Below are 22,160 nucleotides of genomic sequence, written 5' to 3'. Positions count from 1 at the left end.
GGCAGACAAGGCCTGGCCTCGAATCCCACCTCTATCACGAGAGGGCTGGGGGTACTTCAGTACTTTGGAGCCTGGGTTGGTTCTTCTGTCCCAGGTCGGGTCGAAGAAGTGTGTTGAGCGGTTAGTACAGGTCGTGGCACCTGGTGGGGGCTAATCCCAGGGTTCGTTAGTTAAATTCCATGACTACAAGCGGCCAAATGCCCCGCGGCCTCAGCCTGCACCTGAATGAGAGCTCCGTGCGGGCAGGGGCGTTGTCTGTCGTGTTCGTGTCTGTTCGCGTGGCCACCGGCGAGCCCGGCACCCGTGGGTGGGTGTTCCGTAGTGTGGAGCCAACGGAAGCATGAACGATGAATGAATGAATGAATGAATGAATGAACGAATGAAGGGACGAGTGAATGACCTGCTCCTTCCCCAGACTAGCAGGTTCAACTCCAAGGTCCCACCTCTCTGCTGCCCCGGCCCGGGGTTCCGCCGCTCCCCGTTTCCAGGCTACACCCTTACCTGCGGCGCGCCTCAGTTTCCCTCTCCGTGAGTGGGCGGGAATAGGGGCAGCGTCGGGGCGCTGCAGGGAGAGCCGCCGCCGGCGTCCCGCACAGCCCCAGGCGCCCAATCCGCGCGCGCCGAGGCCGAGCCCGCCCCCCGCCCCCGCCCCCGGCCCCCGCCCCCGGCCCCCGGCCCCCGCCCCCAGGGCTGCCAGCTGAGCTCAGCCCCCGCCCCTCCCGGGCCGCCCCGGCCCCGCGCGCACGTGACCCCGCCCCGGTCCGCCCCGCCCCGCCGTCCCAGCGCGGGCTTCCACTGGCCGCTCCCAGCGGGCCACGCCTCCCGCCGGGGCGGAGCCGGAGATGCTCCGCCCGCCGCAGAGCGGGGCTCCAGCGTCCCGACGGTGCGCGGCGGCCGGACCGGGCTAGCTGGCGGGCGGAGCCGGGCCCGCGGGGCTGCCGCGGGGCGATCGGGCCGGGCTGCGGGCGGCGCCATGGTGAGCGGAGCCCGACGGGTCGGGCGCTGGGACCGGGCGGGGACGTGCGGGAGGGGAAGGGGCGGCCCCCGATGGGCTGGGGGCTCGCGAGGGGCGGCTTGGCCGCGGGCCGGGGTGGGGGTGGGGGTGGGGGTCGCCGCGGCGGGGGAGGGACGGCCCGGGCGGGGGCGCGGCTGCGGGGGGGGGGGGCGGAGGGTCTGTTCCGGGGGGCCCGCGCCCGCGGGCGGGGGTTCTTTGTCCGCTGCGCTGCGGCGAGATCGGGACAAAGGAGGCGGCGGGGGGCGGCGGCCGCTTTGCGGGGAGCGGGTGTTTCCCCCCACCCCCATTGCATGCCCGCCACCGCGGCCCGCAGTTCCGCGCCCCAAGCCGGCCGCCAGGCTCCTCGGGATATTTAAAATTAACGGAGAAGGCGGGCGTCCTGGCATCCCCCAGGGTGGTCCGGCGGGCTCCGGGGGTTAGGGGTGGGAGTGCGGCTGCTGGCGACGTCTGGCGCCCATTTCGCAGGTGGGGAAACTGAGGACGGGCCGCAGCATTTGGTGCCGGGTTCCATCGGCAATGACTGCGCGGCGTGGGCATGACTGGGTATAGTGGGCCCCCCCCTCCGTCCCCCCGGGCGGGCAGACTGGAGTCGCTTCTCCAGCTGTCTCTCCCCCTCCAGCTGTCCCCCAGTAGGCTGAGCCCCTTCGTCCCTCTAGCCTCACTCAGCTCCTTGGTGGAGGGGTGGAGATGGCGTCGCCTGGCAGGGTTAAATGAGAGGGTGCGTGGAGCTCGTCTGGCACCGCGCCTGCACGTCGACCGCGCTAGGCACGCGGTAGCTGCCGGGCGCCTGTCATCCCTGTGTCCCCAGCATCGAGCCCTCCTCACTCTGCCTGCCCCGGTGGGACAGGGGTTCACCTGGGCCTGAGGCAGGGGAGTGGGGAGGTGGGGGTCAAGAATATGATATTTCCCTGTTAGGGTTGAAATCTGGGATTCCAGATGCAGATTGCCTGGGTTTGAATCCCTCTGCGGCTACTTCTGAGCTGTGTGACCTTGGGCAATTGACTGAACTTCTCTGAGCCGCATATTATCTGCAAAGTGGGGATAGTGATAACACTAGGGTTGTTTTGAGGCTGAAAGGAGAGCTGATCCGTGTGAAGCGTTCAGCATCTCAGCGTCTAGCCCAAAGTAATCATTGCCAACTTTTGTTCAGCATCTACTGTTATTGCCAGAGTCGTTGGGCCAAGTGGCTGACCCTGTGAGAATGACCAGTGGCTGATTCACAGGGTGGGGGCATGAGCCTCAGGCCTGGGCCACACAAGACCAAGACTGACCTTGGGGCAGTCCCTCGGCTCAGTCTGTACCAGCTTCCTCTTCTACCCGCGGGGAACCTAGGGGGTTCTGGTGCCAGCTTCCTCTTCGGGGGGGCTGGGGTATGGTTGGGTGGGTGACGGAGGCTGAGGGGACACTGGCTATGTGGCTGGGCACAGCCCCGTGATGGTTAGTTTCCCATCGGCATCCCTGCTGCTCTCGATCCTGGGTTTTGGAGTGCAGGAACCTCACGGGATGCATCCTTGGGTCCCCGCGCCTGCTTGGGCCTGGCACGGAGTAGATGTTTCAGCTGCGTCCTCCCTGCAATCCTGTGTTCCTAATCGGAAAACCAGGCAGGAAATGTTTCTGGCTTGTGAACTGGGGTCCCCCCAAGGGGCAGAGTCTGGCTTCTTGGCACACCTGGCAGATAGATGGCTTTGTTGTCGCGGGGCATGGCGTAACCCCTAGGGGCAGTGCCACAAGCACTGTAAACAGGGGCCCATGTAAGCAGGGTCGTCCCAGAGATGGAGGCTGCAGGGTTGGGGTGGCGAGCTGGTATCCTGCTGGGCGGGGTGACACTCGTGATATGCCCAGTTAAGCGAGAAGGTGGCAGGTGTCCTTGAGGAAGAGGCTGTGTGTGGTTACAGGCCCGGACCGGGCTCTGTACCCTCCTGGGAGGCAGGTCCTTGGGGACAGGAGGCGGAGGTGGTCCCAAGGGCTCACCGTCCTCCCTGTGGCACCAGGAAGGCGTGGTGCCTGGTGACACGCAAACCCCATGGCCCCATGGCCCTTCCGTTTTCCCATTGCTTATCGCCGCTCATCCTCCCCAGAGCCTGGGGGGTGAGGTCAGGGCCTCATTCCCACTTTGCACACTGAGAAACTGAGGCCCATGCGGGGCAGTTTGCGTGGCTAGGTCAGAACACCTCCCAGTAGAGGGGGGGAAGGCGGCGGGGGAGGTGGGGGTGTGAATCCTGTTGCTAGCCGTGGCCCCCCTGGGCCTGAGTGTGTAAGGTCACCCGTGGACTGGGGTTAAGGCTCCGTTTTGGGGTCCCATGAAGAGGCAGGTAACTGGACCCCGGTGCTACATTGGGGACCTAGTTGTGGGCCTTTGAGGGAGAGCAGGACAGTGAAAGGCATCTGCCCTCAGCTTGCTGGTGGCCGAGGTGGGGACTGTCCTTTTGAACCTGCTGGTGGGCAGAGGGGGCAGGGAATGGGGGGCTCAGGGGGGCGGCCTCAGTAGACTGGGAGGCGGGGCTTCAGAGCCTGTTTTTTGCAGGAGCTGTGGGGGAGACCTGAGGGACAGGCCACCCTGGTCGAGGGAGGCAGGGCCGGGGGTCCGCAGAGTGGGAGGGTGGAGGGTTGGTCCTGTGTGTTCCAGGGAATCCAGATGGCCTCAGGTTTCCAGTGCTGATCTCTGTCCTGACCGAGGGAGCTCGTGAGGACGTGCTGCTGAGGTGGGGGACGAGGGAGTACGTTCTGTTGCCCACCCCCCTCCCCCACCCCCGCCCCCACCCCCTCACCAGTCTGGCCCCGTCCTCTGCATTTGGAAGACCCCTTCCTTTGGTCGCCTGGGCTTCCACTTCTGGGGGCACGTCCTGCTTTCTGGCTCTTCGCTCTCGAGCAATCTACTCGAACTCTCTGTGCCTCAGTTTCCTTATCCGTAAAGGGGGGGGTTGAGACCGGTGAGCACGGTCGTTAGGAGGATTAAATATATGGAATGAATGTTAACTCCTTGATGATCGTTCTCAGGGGTCCGGGGCTCCCACATGCCGTCCCGGGCGTCCACCCGGCCCAAGCTGTGGCCCTCCTGATCCCACCCCGTGGGCTTTCCTGGATCAGGGCGAGGCGTCTGATTGCAGGAGCTGCTTTGGTTCAGAAGGGCATGAGGGAAGTCCAGGAGAGGTGGGGTCCAGCCCGGGCCAAAGGGGGTGCAGGGGGAACCAGCCAGCCGCCCTCGTGCTTCAGGTTTCCTCTGGGCTCTGATTCTCGGTGGCCCCCTCCTCTCCCTGCCCCCCAGCACGTGGAGGCAGCTGCACACGATGCCTCTGCCCTCGCTCTCAGGCTGCCAGCCTCTGGCAGGAGTCGGTTGGGACAGGTGCGGAGACCCACGCGTAGGGTCCCAGTAGTGGCTTTGGGTTGGAGAGCTGGCTCGGGGGGGGGGGGGGTGCTGCTGACCATGATCCCCATGAGGGCAGGGGCCCCTCTGTCTCATCACTCTGTCCCCAGGCTCGGAACTCTCAGCATTTATTGAGCGCCTGCTGCGTGCTGAGAATAGGGCTGGGGATATCTTCCCAGAGGCACCTGCAGAGGAAGTCCCATATAATAGGAAGGGGCCAGTCATGGGACAATCCAGGAAGAACATTCCAGGCACAAGGAACAGAAAGTTCAGAGGCCTTGAGGTGGGAAGGCGGGGCAGGGGGGGGCGGGAAGGGGTTTTTGATTCTCTGCTGATGCCAGGGAGGATTCTGAGCAGCGGATGACGCGGTGAGATTTTTTGTTTTTTAATCAGTTCCCAGTAAATGTTGCCGAGTGAATGAGGGAATAAGCAAACGCATTCCGGGGGGGTGCCAGGGAGCACAGGCCGGTCATGACCATGGCCTGGTCACCCGGCTCTATGCTCATGGCGGGGAGAGGCCCATACCTGGCTCTGCCCAGTCCTCCTGGCCTGGGGCAGGTGCAGCAGACACGGCTTGGAGGTCACCACTGCTCTCCAAGGGTCCCTTTAAACTGGGGCTGCTGCTGTCTCCGTTTCCTCATCAGTCCAGGGGCCACTTGGCTTCCCCCTGGACTTGTAGGTGCCTCCTAGGCCCCCCGGCAGGTTCGGCCCCTGGGGTCCCCCCACCCTCCATCTTGCTGCCACTGTTTGATTTCCCACTTCCTGCCCCCAAACCACCCCCACTCCCCAAACACACACACACTTCCCCTTCCGAATTGATACACCGCGCTGTCTTCCTGTCCGGGGGCCTGGTGGGAAGGCAGGTACCCCAGCAGGCCCTGGACACAAGAGGTCCGGGGAGAGGGACGAGGCACGTAGGTTGTCCTCCCTAGCAGGAGGAGAGCCTGAGGGTGGGGACAGGTTCCCCGGCCCAGCTGGCAGGCCAGGCCGTCTCAGGGTGTGTGGAGGGGGCGGGGGGCTACCTGTCCTGTCTGGAGGCCTGGGGGGACAGGCTGAGAGGGCGTGTGGGAGCCGATGGCAGCCCTGCCGAGGACGGGGGACAAGCCAGGATAAGCCTGTGCACTTGGCAGCACAGAAGTGTGCAGGGCCCCTCCTGGAGCACACAGCCCGATGGGGGAGGCGAGTGCTAACCAGATGGCCGTGCTGTGGGAGCCAGGGTTGCACACTGAAGCAAGCGCCCCGGAGGGAGTGGTGGGCAGGGGGGATGGGGAGAGCAGGTGCAGTTGTAGAACAGGGAGACCCTCCTGGACTCTCCCTGCTGGACTGCGGAGCCTGGAAGGCGTCCCCCCCCACCCCCCGAGCTGGCGTCAACAGCATCAGGGCTTCTCACCCTCCATCCACACTGTTGATGTTTGGGGCCCGATCTCTGTTCGTGGAGGGCACTGTGGGATGTTTAGCACATCCTTGGCCTCTGCCCACTCCATAGCAATAGCACCCCCACAGCCAGTGGTGACGGCAAAAATGTCTCCAGACGTTGCCAGATGTCCCTTGGGAGGCACAGTCGCCCCAGCTGAGAGCCACTGGACAAGGGCGAGGGGAGCAGAGCGTTGGGGCAGAGGAGGACCTGCGGGGCCAAAGGCCTGGAGGTCAGAGGCGGTGGGGTCACTGTGGCTAGGGAGAAGCAGCAGGTAGGGATGCGTCCCGTCAGGCCCTGTAGGTCACTTGTAAGCACTCGGGGCTTTTCCTTTGGGGGACCGGGCATTGGCTACAGTGGACCCGTACAGGTGGGCCAGGGAGCCTGTTGACCGTGACCACAGCAGCCTGACCCTGCAGGTGGGAAGAAGGGGGCAGACTGCAGGGACAGTGCCACCCCCCCTGCCCAGGACGCCTCTGCAAACGTGAGCACCGGTGGCAGGGCCGTACTCGGGGGGCCCCGGTCCCAGGACAGACTCCAGGGGCGTGGACTTAGCTGCCTCTGACCTTCAGGCTAGCCTGGCCTTGGGCGGGCGGGGAGTCTCCCTGGTGTGGGTGAGAACCATTTCTAATTAAGGCGGTGATTGCTCAAGGACGTCAAGTTCCATCCTGTCTGGAGGGAAAACCTCCCCGTCCAGTGCTGCGTCCTTGCATTGACGTCCCTCTTACCAGAGAAATGGATCCCGCAGCTGGCTCTTACCGCGTGCCCGGCGGGCGCGGGCTTTTCCCCACCCTCACACCAGTCGGGTGCGAGTCACTATCATTTGGTTCCTGTACGGCGAGGAGGAGAAGCCAGAAAGTGCAGGGTCTTGGGACCCAGGGGAGCCCGCTGGCTTCAGCACCTCCAGCCTCGCCCACCATCACTGGAAGAGTCTGGGTGTTTTGTATGTGCCGTGCCTCCCGCTGCCGGCCGCCTGTGCCAGTCCCCAGCCCCGTTAACAGAGGAGGATCCCGAGGCCCCGCGAGGCGGAGGGGCAGGTCTGAGCCTGCAGCGGCCAGACGGTGGTCCGGCCGCCCACCGGCACCAGCTGACGCCTCGGGTCCAGCTGCCCACCGCCGGCGGCTCCTGCGCCCTGTCAGCAGCAGGCCCTCTCCTGCCTCAGAGCCTTCAAAGACGCCACTCCCCTGCCAGGAACGCTCCTCCCCAAGGGCCGGCCCCTCTTGCCAGCTCAGCCTCCGCCTCGCCTCCCTGGGTCTCACCCACCCCGCCCAACGTAGCATCCGGACACCAGGTCCCCTGTGTCCCTGGCGTGGCCCTGATGCATCTGTAGTGACAGGCACTGGTGTACTGACCCGTGTGCAGTCTGGGTCCTGTGCCTGCCGCTGAGCTTGGAGCCCGTGGGGTCCGCTCTGTCCCGCCCTTCCCTGCCCTCCCCAGAGCCGTCCCGAGTGCCTCCACGGTCCAGGACCGGGCTGCTTCGGGCTCTTCCCAGGCCGGCTGCAGCTGCCTCTCCCAGGTGTTCCAGAAGACTGGGTGACTTCCCCATGCCGCCTGTTTGAGAGAGGGACTGATGTCATTTCCCAGTGTCTTCCACTGGGATGAGGGCAGGGTGGTCAGGCCTGAGATCTGATTACAGAGAGGCCCCGTGGGAGAGCCCCCGTCCCCCACCCCGAGCCCGTGAGCTGTCGGGGTCCCGCCGGCGCCTCACCCCTGCTTTGTCTTCCAGGGCCCTTGCGTCCAGCCTGAGTTCCAGCCTCGCTGAGCCGACCGCCCTGCGAGCTTCCTCCCGCGGAAGCGTCCCCAGGCGCTGACCATGTCTATTATGGACCACAGCCCCACCACGGGCGTGGTCACGGTCATCGTCATCCTCATCGCCATCGCGGCCCTGGGGGCCTTGATCCTGGGCTGCTGGTGCTACCTGCGGCTGCAGCGCATCAGCCAGTCGGAAGACGAGGAGAGCATCGTGGGGGATGGCGAGACCAAGGAGCCCTTCCTGCTGGTGCAGTACTCCGCCAAGGGACCGTGCGTGGAGAGGAAGGCCAAGCTGACCCCCAGCGGCCCAGAAGTCCACGGCTGAGCCGGGATGCCGAGGCCCCCAGGCCCGCTTGCAGCCGGTGCGGAGGCGCGGGCGGGGGCCGCTGAGAGGCGGGGCTGACGCTTGCTGGCACGGCCTCGCCGGGCTTCTTCACCGCATGCACGGACTCCCGACGTCCTGGCCGTCCTGAGCCAGGACCCGGTGGCCCCGGGCGTCCCCTCGGCCTCCTGGTGGGACTGCCCATTGCAGGCAGTGGGCAGGCCTGACCTCGCCGGGGCTCTCGACCCCGTAGCGCTCTTGTTACTTGAATGTTTAGCTGAGCCTGTTCCGGACGGAGCTACTTCTGTAACGCGGGGACTCACAACCCTCCGAAGTGTAAATAGGCCCCGGAAGCATGTGCTTAGAGCCTCGTTTGCTGATTTTTAACGATCCCGTGTAGAGCACGTGGGACCGACCGTAGCGATGATGAGCCGACGCAAGGCTCCGCCGGGGGTGGGGGCCTGGGACACGGGAGGGCCCGCGGTGCACGGCGCAGGGGTCTCCACACAGGCATGTGCAGGCAGAGGACGTGACCCGTCCGTTCTCAGTGTCGTGGCTCAGCAGCTGGGGTGCTGTGGGGATTTCTGCTTGGCTGGCAACGGATGGAGGAACCACACGCCCCTGCTTCGGTCGCCGGAGACCAGTTCCTGTTGAGAGCGGAGTTACTGCAAGGAGGCCGCTGCCGCTGGCGAGCCGGTGAAGGACGAGTCAGGGCACGCGTCCCGAGGGCTGCCGGGCGGCCTGGCGGCGGAGCAGTTTCTCGAGCAGGCCGAACGCTCTCCCCCCTGCCCACCCCCGTGCTGTCCCCCTCCCCGGCATCACTTAGCGCAGGCTTCTCTGGAAACACCAGAGCCCATAGCCCCGACCTTCATCTGAAACCCAGCCCGCCCGGGAAAGAGGAACTCGTGCTTTTTTGTTTGTTGTATTTAGTATTTTCTGCACTGGAGGGTGGGGGGAGGTTCGAGGGGTTTTTCCCTCCCCCGTTCACACATTAGTTTCCTTTCTTCTCAGAGTACCACCCACCTGCTGGGTCCCGGGCCCCTCCTTCCCTGGCGGGCCACCTGGGAGAGTACCCCGACCTGGCTCGGAGAGCCCCGAGTGCGGCCCAGGGTTGTGAGCACATCACCTGCCTGACGGCCCCCTGGTACAGGGAGCCTGGGGGAGGGGGGGGGAGAGTGTCAGGTTCAGGACCGGGTTTCCACGAAGATGAGTTGGTGGCTGTCTCGGTGAGGCCGGCACCCCCAAAGCCTGCATCCCCAAGGCGTCCCACTTGGGTGAACTCGCTTAGATTGTGAATCCCAATCCCGAAGCACATCCTCAGCTATGGTGATTAAAATGTGGCTTGTGTAGGCATCCTTCATAGTAAACTGGGGGCCGGCCCGGGCTTCACCTGGGAGCCCTGGCCCTCGGCTGCTTCCACCCCACTCCCAGCCCACCCCGTCCCCCTCCCAAGCTCTGGCCTCCTGCTCAGGCTGGCCGAGGCTCCTCTGGCCTCACCAAGTCTCCTCAACAAAGCATGTTGAACTCATCTACTTTCTGGAACCCCCAAGGAAGGAGCTTAGGGAACACTTCATTTTGGTGGCACTTAAACTGGGGGTCAAACGTGAAGTATCAGCTCGGGGGGAGGGAGGAGGGTAGCTCTTCAGCCGGGTGAGCTGAAGGCAGGAATGAGATGCCCCAGGGGGCTACCCAGGAGCCCAGGCAAGGCAGGTGGCTGGGCCTTATTTAGCCCAGGAGAGATGTCGGCCCCTATATGGGGATGGCCGAGCCTGAGAAGTCAGGCAAGACCCCCTCGGAGCCCCTGGGGGCCGGAGGGGGCCAGCTCGTTCCAAGATGCTGGGCAGGAGATCAGGGAGATGGCTGGCCTGCTGAAGGGCCCTCCAGACAAACGTGGAAGGCGTTGGGGTGTCTGATCCGTTCTCCCCGCATTTCAGAACTTCCAGGCTTTCTACCTCTCCTTCCCGCAGCCAACCAGCAGCACACGCCCAGGTTGCGTCCCCTTGGGGAGCCAAGGACCCCGGGGCTGACCCCGACCGGGGTGGTCCCAGGGAGGTTTGGGTTTTGAAACCATGAACCGCCACTTTGTCCTGGGTTCCACTCCTGACGGGTCCTCGATCCCACGATGCCCCGGTTGCCAGGGGTGACATCCCTGCCATGGCGATGGGTGGGTGCCCGGTCACGGTCACAGGCACAGCGGGGCACCAGTGGCGGGGGGGGGGGGGGGGCGGTCTCTGTGGGGCCATTGGGAGTGCCTGGAGAGGCCGAGAACCACCACATAATAGCGCTCATTGTTCCTGGATCGACAGCTACTTTTTTTTTTTTTTTTTTTTTTTTTTTTTTAGCATAGAGGCCAGAGCCACGAACCACACGGCTTAGTCACGGCCTCTCATTCGGTTCTCTCTCAGGAGCCCGACTCTTGTGCTGAGGTCTTCCAACGGGCCGGTCAGGAAATCAGCCTTTCATCCCGCGAGTCCTCACGGAAGCAACAGGGGGGGTGGGGAGGGAACCCGGTGGCTGAGCCGCGGAGACGCCGACCGACGTTTCAGCCACATCTTCAAACGGGCTGGGCTACTGCTTCCGTCTCAAAGCTACCAAATCTGTGCCATGAGCGGAGGGAGGTCATCCCTGTTCCAAGAAAAGCTGAATGACACTCAACGTGATTTTCTAGACCACTGAGAAAATCTTTATTTACAATAAATTTCAATAAAATTTGCATAAATATATTCCCAACGTACAGCTTTCTCCTCGGATTTCTTCGTGTCGTTTTACAAGTCAGCCTGTCCTGTTCTCATCGCTCCTTTCGGACGCCGGCGCGGAGCTGACGTTGGGAGGCGGAGGGGCGCTGCCCGGGAGCCGGGGGGGACCTGAAGGCTCGGGGCGGTCGGGGCGGGCCTCTCGCGGGGGAGCGAGCTCGTCCGCTCCGTCCCGGCCCTCCAGCTTCCGCCCCATGGTGGCCACCAGGATCTTGAGCCACGCGTTCTCCGTGAGGAGGTCCTGCGAGGCGTCGGCCAGCTCCTGCAGCCTGCGGGCCAGCTCCTCGAGCTCGCGGGCCTTGCGCTCGGCCAGCGCCCGCAGCTGCTCGCTGTGCAGCCGGAGCAGCCCGTGCCGCGCCTCCAGGCTCTGCTTCTGCCGCAGCAGCCGGTGCCCGTCCCTGCGCGCGCTCGAGAGCTGGGCCTCCACCTGCCCCTGCGCCCGCTGCAGGGCGCCGATCTCCGCCCTCAGCTTCCGGATCTCTCTCTCCAAGTGGGAGATGTGCCCCTGCTGGAAGACGGCCTCGCTCTGAACACACTCTTTGGCGGGAGGCTCAGCCCGGCTCCGAGGGGAAGAAGCCGGGTCCGAGTGATGCAGGATGAACCTCAGCAGATTGGGAAGGGTGATGGGAAGGTCTTCGGGGTACTTCACACTGCGGTCCTTCCTGGAGAGAGAGGGAAAGGAGTCAGAGGGGACAGCCCCGTCAACACGCTCCGTCCGGACGGCACTGCCACCGGAGGCCAGGCCGTTGGCTTCCCACCAGGAGACATTCTGAGGATTTTACTTACCAGAAGTCAGCAAGGAAAATGTTATCTGGGCAAAAATGTTTCTACAAGGCGGAGCCTGTCGCCTGTGCTTGTTCTGTAATTAAGGCCGCTTATCTCAACTGTGTGTTCCCAGGACAAAGAGCTCAGTTTCTGTTAACAACCTTCTAAGCAAGACAAGGAGCTCCCAGGCCCAAGAGGGCACCGGCAGCGTGTGGGCAGAGGGGCCTCTTCGAACTCTGGGAGGCCCAGTGGCCGGTAAGGAAGGGCGTCCCCGGGCAGGACGTCACCTGTGTCACCCCGTGGCCGTCAAAGTGCTTGGTGAAATGAAGACTGAACACTCAGCCGGATTTCTTCAGCCAGCCGGTAGGACACGTTATTCAGAGTAGTTCTTACCTGGGGGAGACTATAACCCGCCCCCTGCCACGGGCATCTGGCAACATCTGGAGACATTGTTATTAGCAAAATGGGTGAAGTGTCACTCAGGCCCTGACTCCGGCCAAACAGACCCACCAAGGGACTGTGAGAAAGGAAGGCTGCCCCGCCCTGAGAGCACAGAATAAGGAAGCAAAGTGACGTAGGAAGGGGGTTTTCCCCAAAACTCTGTTGCAAGCCCTGATGCAGAAAATTCCTTTTGAGAAGTTGTCATTTAACTGCCTGATGACCAAAACGTCTGGCGTGTGTACAGTGACCTGTGTATGCACAATCTGGCCGCACTACATCAGAGCCACCAGCTTGACGCACAAGGTGGGCAAAGAGCAGCTACGCTGTCCTAAAGCAACGGGGGTGAGGCAGGGCCACCTGCCAGGCAGACCTGTAAGGCTGCCGCCCACCGTCGTGAGTGCCCAGCCCGGCGGCCTCTCTGCGCCCCTGCACCCCCTCACCCGTGGAAGGGGTGACGGGAGTGTTGTTGCCCTCACGGGACTGTTGGAAGGAGGGCACGAGTTACCTGAAAGCTGAGCGTTAGCCTAAAATCAATCATACTGTTCTTTCAAAGCCCAACCAGAAACCACTCATTACAAGCTCACGAGCCCTCGCCACACACAAAGCCAGGGGCCAAATACCTAAGACAAAAGGTGTTCTACTGATGGGTAGCTCTTTCCCAATGAAGTAAGTATCACAGGGAAATTAAAATCGCATATGCCCCATTTTATACCACACTCAGGGAGACTTTCAGGGAAATGGAAAAGTCAAATATTCAGAGTAAATATGTAACCACACCCTACTTTAAAACATGGTTTTCTTAACCTCCAGAAGCTTTCTTCGACTGCGCCCTCCCAGCCATTCGACGACTACAAACCACCTGGTGCCTGTGGGGTGCAGGCGGCGCAAACCCGGTCTCGTAGGGCAGAGTACCCGAACTGCCCCGGGAGGGGGCTGCCGAGGGACCGGAGCGTGGGTGGGCGACCTTCACGTGACTGAAAACGACCTCTGTAAGCACGCTATTTCAGAGCAGAGTTCGGGGCGCCATCCCCGTGAGTCTGCCTAACACGCGTGCTAAAGTGCTTTCCCACTTTTTACAAGTAGCAAGGACACAGGTGTGAACAAACTCCCCAGGAAAGAATCATTTTGGAAACGTGGTGGTAAAAGGCCCCGCGGTCCGACTCCCTTCGGAATCCCCTAGGCGTGTGTTCACGTAGCTCTAGCACCTAAAGGGCCAAATAAAAACCTGACCGAGGGTGTAAGGCATCTTCTCCAAAGACGGGGCCATGCTACTGCGGCCGGGCGGGCTGCTCCTCTCAAGAGGCCCGGTCCTTGCCAGGGCACATGCTAGAATGAACCAGCCCATCCTTGTGACGTCTTCACCCAGGCGCGTGCCAGGGCGCCTCGATTCTGAAACGTCACACGCAGCGGTGGCAGGAAGAGCGGCTCTATGATGCACCCGCACAGGAAGGCCAGCGGGCGCAGGAGGCGGCCCAGGGCGCGCCCTGTGGCAGAGGACAAGCCCTTGCATGTGGCTTCTGTTCCAGGACTGTGAAACACGTGCTGGCTGGAGGCAATGTGCACAGCACACGAGGCACCCCCCCATCACCTGGAATCCTCCTCCAAAGTAACTGTCAACATCTTGACACTCCGCTACTTACTGCGCACGTGACCTAGTGTGTGGCCAGGCTGCTCTATCAAAACACACAGACGCTTTTACATTCTTTTCACTGAAGATGACGTAAGCACAGTCACCGTGAAAAAGGGATCTCTCCTTTCCTCTCTTGCCAGCGGTCAGCTCACACCCTTTGCCTGTTCACACCCTCTGAGTAACCTGAGCACTCATTCAATCTGGACCAGCTAACGGGGAGCTCACTTCTCTTGCGACTACTCTTTACTTTTAGGAAATAAGGAAAATTCCATTCCAGAGCAGTAATGAGGTTTTTTGGTTTACCAAGCTCGCTGCGTTAACAAAGAGCTGGACATGGGGCGCCTGGGTGGGGCAGTCGGTTAAGCGTCCGACTTCAGCCAGGTCACGATCTCGCGGTCCGTGAGTTCGAGCCCCGCGTCGGGCTCTGGGCTGATGGCTCGGAGCCTGGAGCCTGTTTCCGATTCTGTGTCTCCCTCTCTCTCTGCCCCTCCCCCATTCATGCTCTGTCTGTCCCAAAAAAATAAAAAAAAAATAAAAAATAAAAAAAGAATAAAACAAAGAGCTGGACACTCTTCTCACGTTCAGTATTTACATTCTTGACTTTCCAATACTAAGGGGCCGCAGGGGCGCCTGGGCAGCTCAGTCAGTTGAGCGTCTGACTTCGGCTCAGGTCACGATCTCACGGTTCGTGGGTTCCAGCCCCACGTCGGGCTCTGTGCTGACAGCTCAGAGCCTGGAACCTGCTGCAGATTCTGTGACTCCCTCTCTCTCTGCTCTTCTCCCACTAGGGCTGTCTCAAAAATAAACAAACATTAAAAAAGCTAAAAACAAAACGCTAAGGGGCTGCAGGGATCACCAATGCACATCCTCACACGGACAATCAGGCAACTTTCTACTGCAAGGCACTCCAGCCTGACTCAGTCCCCCAACACACACCCCGTCACCAATTCTCGGTGTATCTCTTTCTGTCTCGCTCAAGACACACTCATGCATTCTAGCTGCTGGCACCTGCTGGGTGTTAGGACTTTAATACTTTTCCAAACTATGTTTGAAATTCGAAAACCATGCTTCATTAAACTTCCTGCCCAACCTCCATCCCACGCAGATGAAATTGCTTTATGGTCCGTGATTCCTTGACTGTGCGGCACTTTATTTCTTAGAAGGAAAGAGGCTCATGACAACAGTCAGCACAACAGGATGAGTCACGCTCTGTTTTTAGTGCATGATGTGACAGGACCCTACTACCCCAGGAAGTATTCCAGCAAAAATTCCTTGAGATAAAGAGGAAACAACAAGGAAATGATTAGGTATCTATGAGAAATAAAAAGTATGGCAGTGGCTGCCGTGAACAGTAAAAGTGAGGGCAGGAAATTAAAACAGGACACACCACATACGTGAATTAAGGACCTCGTTAGAGTAACCTGCAAATGCTTTTTCCCTATAAAGATACCATCAGAGTCGTGTGACTAGGTCCCCGAGGACCCTTTTGAAAACAAAAGAGAATCTTTTTTTTTTAAAAAGGGGTCAGAACATCTCGTTTATCAGGCTTTTAAAGGCCAAGAGTTCATTTCCCTTTTAGCAAAACATCCGCACCCAACATTTACTAATTGCCAAGTTAGGCCGTTCGTCCTCCTTGCTTAGGTCCCGTCCCCGCCTGCCGGGCTTTCAGGGCAGTTGCTGTCATCATTGGACTTGGAGTCCGCCTGCACGATGTGAAGAGATCAAGGGGAGAGCCCCGTGGCAGACGTTCACGGAAGTCTGCACACGTGGGGAGAAGGCTCCTTGAATCCCATGAACGGGGTACAGTGAGGAGTCGTCTCCATTTCCAGCTTGCACAGGAGGGACAAGCCGGGCATCAGGAGAACTCGATGGAAAATGACGCACATGAAAGCCTGGGTCAGCCAGGGCCTGACTCCCGGGGGGCTCAAGAGATGAGCTGCTGTCTGGCCCAGGTGAACGTGGCTCTTTGCCATCCATCTCGGCATCTACTGGAGGCTCATAAGACCCAGAAGGCAAACGAGTTCTGACGGCCACATGCACGCTCGTGAAAACACTGTGGGAGGGGTGAAGTTCTTACCAAAAACCACCTCCGACCTCGTGACACGAAAGCCCTTTTACCCCGGGTCCCTGATGGCGCATTTTTTTTTTCTTTTTTTTCCCCCCTCAATGGAACATTTTTTTAACAATACATTTTATTCAAAATAGTTTAGTAACAGCTAATGATTTGCATTTCATTTCTGTGAAGCACCTTAAACCCTTTTCATTTTCAAAAGAATCCCATCTGCCCAAATATTGAGTAAAGATCGAAAACAGTGAAAAAACTTACCTGCTGCAGGGGAAAAATAAGATAGTAGGGAGACGGTCAACCATGAATTCCCAAGGAAGGTCATTCTGAGATACATCAATCCTGACAAAGGCAGAGGGAAAGATGAGAATAAGTAAAAGATCAGCCCAAGACACTCCGACCTCAAAGAACTTTCTCCAATAAATGAAGATCCTGGAGCATATTCCGTGGCCATACTGGTCGGGCCCTCTGAGTAAACGTACTACTACTCCAGGTTGGGTGCAGCTCAGGGGACAAGAACCGATGCTTCCAGAACATGCTACTTTCTCCACTTTAACTTACGGAGCAGAAGGGGCATGTCCTGAGAGTAAAAATGAACTTTCAAAAGAAAAACACCTCACTGACACCTCAGGAGCAGTCCACGCTCCCCTCACGGGGTCTGGGCAAGCAGTGAAATCCCTGGACTAGCTCTGGAAAAAGGAAATCATTGTGCAAAATACATCAAGCCTCTGAAGATGTAAGAAAACTGGAGAGTAAAGGTGATACTCTATTTTATATTTATATTTTGTAACTCCGGACGGAGGCCACAAAACACGCATTTTCTTAGCAGATTTTAGATTAATTTTCTAATCTGGAAAATGCCATGTGTGCTGAATTACCCAACCTGGGGTTTATTACTGGTGAAGCAGGTAGTGGCCCCTCCTGCAGCCGGCACTCAGCTCCCCCCCAACCTCAGCTGGCAGGCACTGCTCAGATGGAACGAAAAACACAAACAAACAAACAAACAAACAAACAAACAAACAGTAGTCCTCGAAGAAGGGAGCAGACCTTGGAGGGCCATTCGGACAGGTGGTTCGGACATCAATCATCACAAATAATGCATACAAAAGTGGGGACTTTCTGAATCATTAACTTGATAGTAGTTCTCCGAGAATCATGGCCATTGGGCGTCAACCAGCGCCATGCACTCGCCCAAAAGGGTGACCACTTTAGAATGGTCTTAAACGACTCAACGGCACTCCCGTCTCTGCCTGGTTGAGCCTACCTGAAACGTCAGAGTTCCGTTTTTTTTTTTTTTTTTTTTCAACGTTTATTTATTTTTGGGACAGAGAGATACAGAGCATGAACGGGGGAGGGGCAGAGAGAGAGGGAGACACAGCATCGGAAACAGGCTCCAGGCTCCGAGCCATCAGCCCAGAGCCCGACGCGGGGCTCGAACTCACGGACCGCGAGATCGTGACCTGGCTGAAGTCGGACGCTTAACCGACTGCGCCACCCAGGCGCCCCAGAGTTCCGTTTTTTAAACAAGTGGTAGGGCACGCTCTAGCCTATCATCAAATACCGTTTTTCCTCCCGATTTTCACTCCAAAATCATGTAAAATTGAAAGAAAAACACTGTTGTAAATATCACTCAGAATTCCATTGGGCCAATCGGGCCTTCTTTCTGGGATTCTCATTCAGGCTTGGTGTATATACCCACATGTTGTTAAGAGCAGTATTCATATATTTCAAATGCAATTCTTTTCAATAATTCTACGAAAAGCATTGTTCCAATAAATGGGCAAAAATCCCATCAAACGCCCAACTGTAATTTACTTAGCTGTGCTTCTACCATTAGATACAAATAATGCTACAGGGAGTGACTAGTTCATGCTTCTCTGCGAGTCCTAGTTCCTTAATTCCCCAAAGTAAAATTAACTGGGTCAAAAATGTGTAACAATTTTTGTGCTTTCTTACAAATGTTGCTAAAATGCCTTCCAAAAAGGTGACGCCAATTCACTTCTGCTATTAGCTCCATCTCTCTGTGCCAATTTCACTCCATTTTATCAACACAAGATTCTGTCACGTCAAAGCATCTGTTAATAAGTGTAAATGATACTTTGTTATTGTTTTCATTTACATTTATTAGGCTGTAACTTCCACACTTGCTTACTTATACTCTCCTCCCCCGGCCGTGACAAAGCCTATTCGTGTCTTTTCTTCACACAGGAGTCCCTCTCGGGTGTTTCTCCCCAGACCCCCAATTTGTCACTGCGGTAAAATACACACACAACATGCCATCCGAACCACTCCTGAGCGCACAGTCTGGTCGTGCAAAGTGCATTCATAATGCCGTGCAGCCGTCCCCACCACCCAACTGCAGAAGTGTTCTGTCATCCTGAAAAACTGGGGAATGTCTACCCGCTGCACAGCCCCCACCCCTGCTCCCCCGGGCACCCATCATCTCCTCTCTGTCTCTGCGAATGTGACTGCCCTGGGTGCCCTGCATATGTGCGATCGCAAAGGATGTGTCCTTTCGTATCTCTGTATCTCACTTTGCACTGACGCCCTCAAGGTCTGTGTCCACCTCGTAACGGGTTTCAGAATGTGCTTCCTTTTTAAGGCCGAGTAACATTCCACTGTGTGGACTGACCGCATTTTCTTCTCAGCAGCTCCTTAAACCTTTGTCATTTCTCAGGGTCTAGAGTAGGAGCGCCTGACCGGGAAGCCTGGGTCCTCACTTACAGTCTGTGCGACTCTGGGAAAATTACCGCATCTCTCTATGCCTCGGTCTCCTCCTCGGTAAAAAGAGAGTGACAGCCGCGGCTGCTTCACCAAGTGCGGCGACAATTAGGTCAGAGGATACGTACAAAGAAAACTCTCACGGCGCAGTTTGACTCTATGCTGCTCAGAGCAGACCCAGCGGGTGAAACAGAGATGCTGTAAAATATACCTATTTTTCTTTCTTTCTTAAGCCTATTTTCCTTATGTCTCTCACTGCACACTTTTCTAGTGCAATCTGTCCATCTTTCTTTAATTATTTTTTTTTAACTGCTTCACTTTGGGAAGTTTCCATCCCTCAAACTAGCAAACTCAATATTCTTAAAATTTTTTTTTTCAACGTTTATTTATTTTTGGGACAGAGAGAGACAGAGCATGAACGGGGGAGGGGCAGAGAGAGAGGGAGACACAGAATCGGAAACAGGCTCCAGGCCCCGAGCCATCAGCCCAGAGCCTGACGCGGGGCTCGAACTCACGGACCGCGAGATCGTGACCTGGCTGAAGTCGGACGCTTAACCAACTGTGCCACCCAGGCGCCCTGCAAACTCAATATTCTATGTTCTGTTGTTTTTTCCTATGATTTAATCTTTGTACTGAATTCTAATCTGTCTGGAAGGCTGAAATCTAAACACCACCTCCCCCCCCCCCCCCCCGGCCCAACAGCTTAGTACCTATCCAAACAGTCTTCATTTCAGACTTGTCTCTACAAAACAGTGATTTAAAAACGGTTTTGCTGACTACGGAGCCCACATCCGGTACCCACGGAATCACAAAACCAGAACACAAAGGTACCAACCAGTGTTTCTTCCTAATGTGAGGAGTGAGGAGGGAGGCCAGACCTGGCAGAGGGATGTGCTCCGGGTCCCGGGGCCGGTGGGCGGCACGTCAGGACCACCCCCTTTCACCGGGCCGAGGCCACCGTGCCACGGAGCTCCGTGGGCACCCTTCCCATGGGGTTCCGGGGAGCCGGCCGCTGGCGGGGAGGGGTCAGCGCCGCCCACACACTCGCCCTCCCGGGAATTCGGTCGGGGCTACACACACTTGGCACCACGGAAGCAACGCTCAGAACTCACTGGGAGCACGCGGGTTTCGAGGAGGTTCTGCTCCGGCTTCAAGCTGACAATCACACTGCACCCAGTCTCACCCAAGGTTTATGAAAAGGCGGCAGGCCCTCGCCAGCCACACGGCTACGCTGTGAGGAGCGAAGACGGGCAGAACGAACGGGCTTCCTTACCGGGCCACAGTGAGAGCGTCCGCCGGCAGGAGGCGAGCTAGCTGGATGAAGACGTGATTGAGGGATGGGCAGAAGCCGCACCACTGTGCGTAATAGAGCAGCAACACGTCCTGGGGGAAGGGAAGACGGTGGTTACAAAGGGCGCACGCGTGTCCCGACCGCGCTCGGAACCCAGCGGGCTTTCAGGAGCTGCTGCTTACTGCTCCCCTGCCAGGGAATATCTCCAGCTTCACATCGTTCCAATTCTGTGCTTTCTTAAGGACTTTCTGCGGTGAGAGAAGCGTCGGGTAACGCGTATGTCGTGCAGGGAGACCGTCCCGCGACTGACCTGGGCCTTATCAAAACCCAGCCTTCGCCCCGACGCCCGCAGCTTCGGCAGCTACCTCTCCAGGGGGAGGTGGCTGGATCTGTGCCCCTCCGACTCCGTACCTGTTTTTGAAGGACCACTTCCCAAAAGGTATCAGTTGTCACTTCAGTGATTAAATGCTGAGGAGGGAACTGGGCAGAATCACTTCCAATAAGGTGCCTTTTCAAGGGACTGTAGAGAATGCTGAAGTTTTGAATAAAAGACTCTAAAAATAAAGAGAAAATGAGATCAGCTCTTGGCGAAGTACAGGGGGAGTAGCTGGCCTACTTTACACTCTGCACGTAAAAGCTGGGATGGCTTCACAGGCTGGCACTCTGAACACCTCGCCCACAGGGAGCGCCCTGAACGAGGCTGCCGGGGCGGGGGGGGAGGGGGGGGGGGCACCAGGTTCAGCTCTGAGTGCGACCTCGGCAGACAGTAATCTAGCTACCAAAACACCACGCGGAGTCTCAGGCTCTAGGATTTACAGGCCAGGAGTTCTCTTTTCTCCTAACGGGGCTGGTCCCCAAACAGACACCCGATCGACATGCCACCACCCCGAAGAGACTTCAACCTACAACGCTCAGACCTTTAAACAGCACTACAGATGCGGCTAACTCCACAAGGTACTGGGAGGTGACAGGCGTTTAATACTTGAGGCGGGGAGCTGTGGGTTTTGTTTCCTTTGTTCAAGTCCTTCAAGTTTCTTTCTTGAAAGTGTAGGAAAAATAAACTCAATTATATTTCGTGGAAAATCCCATAAGGCTCACAAATAATCCAAAAACCTAACTCGAACCAACAGCTTTCCCCTCCCACTGCCTTCAGACTCCTTGGCACCTGTCTAGAGCAGCACTGATCGGCGGGTCCCTTCTTTCTCTCCTCTCTCCATTTTGAGGTCCTAACGAATAGTGAGTGACACTTTCCACAGAGGGAGGAGGAAGTGAAGGATGTCCTGTGCATACTAAAGAGAACTCATTATCTGCATCTGAATAACTTACTTGGCTATGTTTCTGAAACATAAAACCAAAAATTATCTCCTAATCTGAATGACGCCTCAATTCTGAAACTGCCCCAGAGACAGCCGACTTAACAGTCAACTCTCCAAACCAGCGAGACACAGGTACTTTTTCACAAGGACCCTTACAAATTTTGTCACCAACTCCAGGACAAAGAGCTGAGCTACATGTACATTTCAGAGCAGATACAGAAGAGGAAAAGAAATTACGGGGCGCCTGGGTGGCTCAGTCGGTCAAGCGTCTGCCTTCGGCTCAGGTCATGATCTCATGGTTCGCGGGTTCAAGCCCCACAGAGGGCTCTCTGCTGTGCGTGCAGAGCCCGCTTCAGATCTTCTGTCCCCCTTTCTCCCTGCCCCTCCCCTGCTTGTGCACTCTATCTCTGAAAGGAAGAAAGGAAGAAAGGAAGAAAGGAAGGAGGGAGGGAGGGAGGGAAGGGAGAGGAAAATAAATCTGAAGAAGGCTTCTTTCAGATTACCCTCAAGTTCAAATTGAACACATTATGAGCTCATTGAATGCTTGTGTATTACTGAACATAATTCGGGTAAGTCCAATAAACACTTCAAAAATACAGGCTTGTTTCACTTTAGAAAAACTCAGAACACCAAAACGTAACTTTAGAAAACACCAATCAGGAGTAATTTAGAGTAACGATAGAGAATGCAATTCATAAAGCGATAGGTCACAGGTTCCTTTAAACACTCGGGAGCTTCATGTTTATAACGTAGACCTTGACACAGGACAAGAATCAACATTTACATGAGCCTTTCCAAAGGTGGCCATTGTAAGAAACAAGCTTTGCCTGGGCTTAAAAGAAGACAGCTAAAAGGACTGTTATTTAGGGGGCTTGGAGTTTCCTTTCGCTTTCATACCCTCTAAAACTTGGATAAGAAAGGTTTCCCTCTCTACCAAATTGCTCTTGCCTCCATCTGGCAAACACTGGCTTCCCCCACATTTCCAGTGAGGCTGAACTAACACGGCTTTTGAATTCTCACTTCCTCGTGTGGACATCAAGGATGTCAGCAGAGCCCCGGGAACAGGACAGCTGGTGTTCCTTACAGCCGCTGCCACCGCCGAGCCCCGAGGTCAAGCTCCCTGACACTTTCCCAGAATGGGCCTTACCCACCCCGCCCCCAAAAGTGGTTTCTGCTGGTCTGCAATGTGACACGTGTTTGTGACAGTCTAGGCACCCAAGGTCACAGCAGCATTTCTCAAGGAGGTACAAACAGCGGCAGAACAAATTAGGTCTGGCGACCTGGAAATTTCTACATCCAAACCCGTGGGCC

At 57.6% G+C, this 22,160-nt stretch overlaps 2 protein-coding genes across 7 annotated transcripts in view; one reads left to right on the top strand and one right to left on the bottom strand.

The window, feature by feature from the left end:
* The first annotated feature begins 899 nt into the window (after positions 1 to 899).
* On the top strand, positions 900 to 10,601 carry SNN (stannin). 2 transcript variants are annotated; one of them, XM_047087785.1, is made up of 3 exons: positions 900 to 976; positions 7,520 to 7,907; positions 10,273 to 10,601. In XM_047087785.1, the coding sequence occupies exon 2, from the start codon at positions 7,607 to 7,609 to the stop codon at positions 7,868 to 7,870; it is 264 nt and encodes an 87-aa protein (XP_046943741.1). In that variant the 5' UTR covers positions 900 to 976; positions 7,520 to 7,606; the 3' UTR covers positions 7,871 to 7,907; positions 10,273 to 10,601. The 2 variants fall into 2 exon arrangements, with proteins under 2 accessions (XP_046943741.1, XP_046943742.1); XM_047087786.1 differs by having other exon boundaries at positions 10,210 to 10,601.
* The window catches only part of TXNDC11 (thioredoxin domain containing 11), a 60,630-nt gene continuing 48,994 nt past the window's right edge, over positions 10,525 to 22,160 (bottom strand). For 4 of the 5 annotated variants that reach the window (XM_047087780.1, XM_047087781.1, XM_047087783.1 and 1 more), the window contains 4 exons: positions 19,945 to 20,087; positions 19,516 to 19,625; positions 15,783 to 15,863; positions 10,525 to 11,282 (listed from right to left, as the gene is read on the bottom strand). In XM_047087780.1, coding sequence (XP_046943736.1) covers positions 10,640 to 11,282; positions 15,783 to 15,863; positions 19,516 to 19,625; positions 19,945 to 20,087 — 977 coding nt within the window. In that variant the 3' untranslated portion in view covers positions 10,525 to 10,639. The remainder of the gene's footprint in view (positions 11,283 to 15,782; positions 15,864 to 19,515; positions 19,626 to 19,944; positions 20,088 to 22,160) is intronic. The other variant, XM_047087782.1, reaches the window with a different exon arrangement.

Source organism: Lynx rufus, unplaced genomic scaffold (assembly GCF_022079265.1).
Source record: "Lynx rufus isolate CCGP_SWC_20201006 ecotype Redwood Valley unplaced genomic scaffold, mLynRuf1.p SCAF_23, whole genome shotgun sequence".
Lineage (NCBI taxonomy): Eukaryota > Metazoa > Chordata > Mammalia > Carnivora > Felidae > Lynx > Lynx rufus.
Note: the sequence above shows the minus strand (reverse complement) of the source record. Positions and strands in the feature narration are given on the sequence as shown.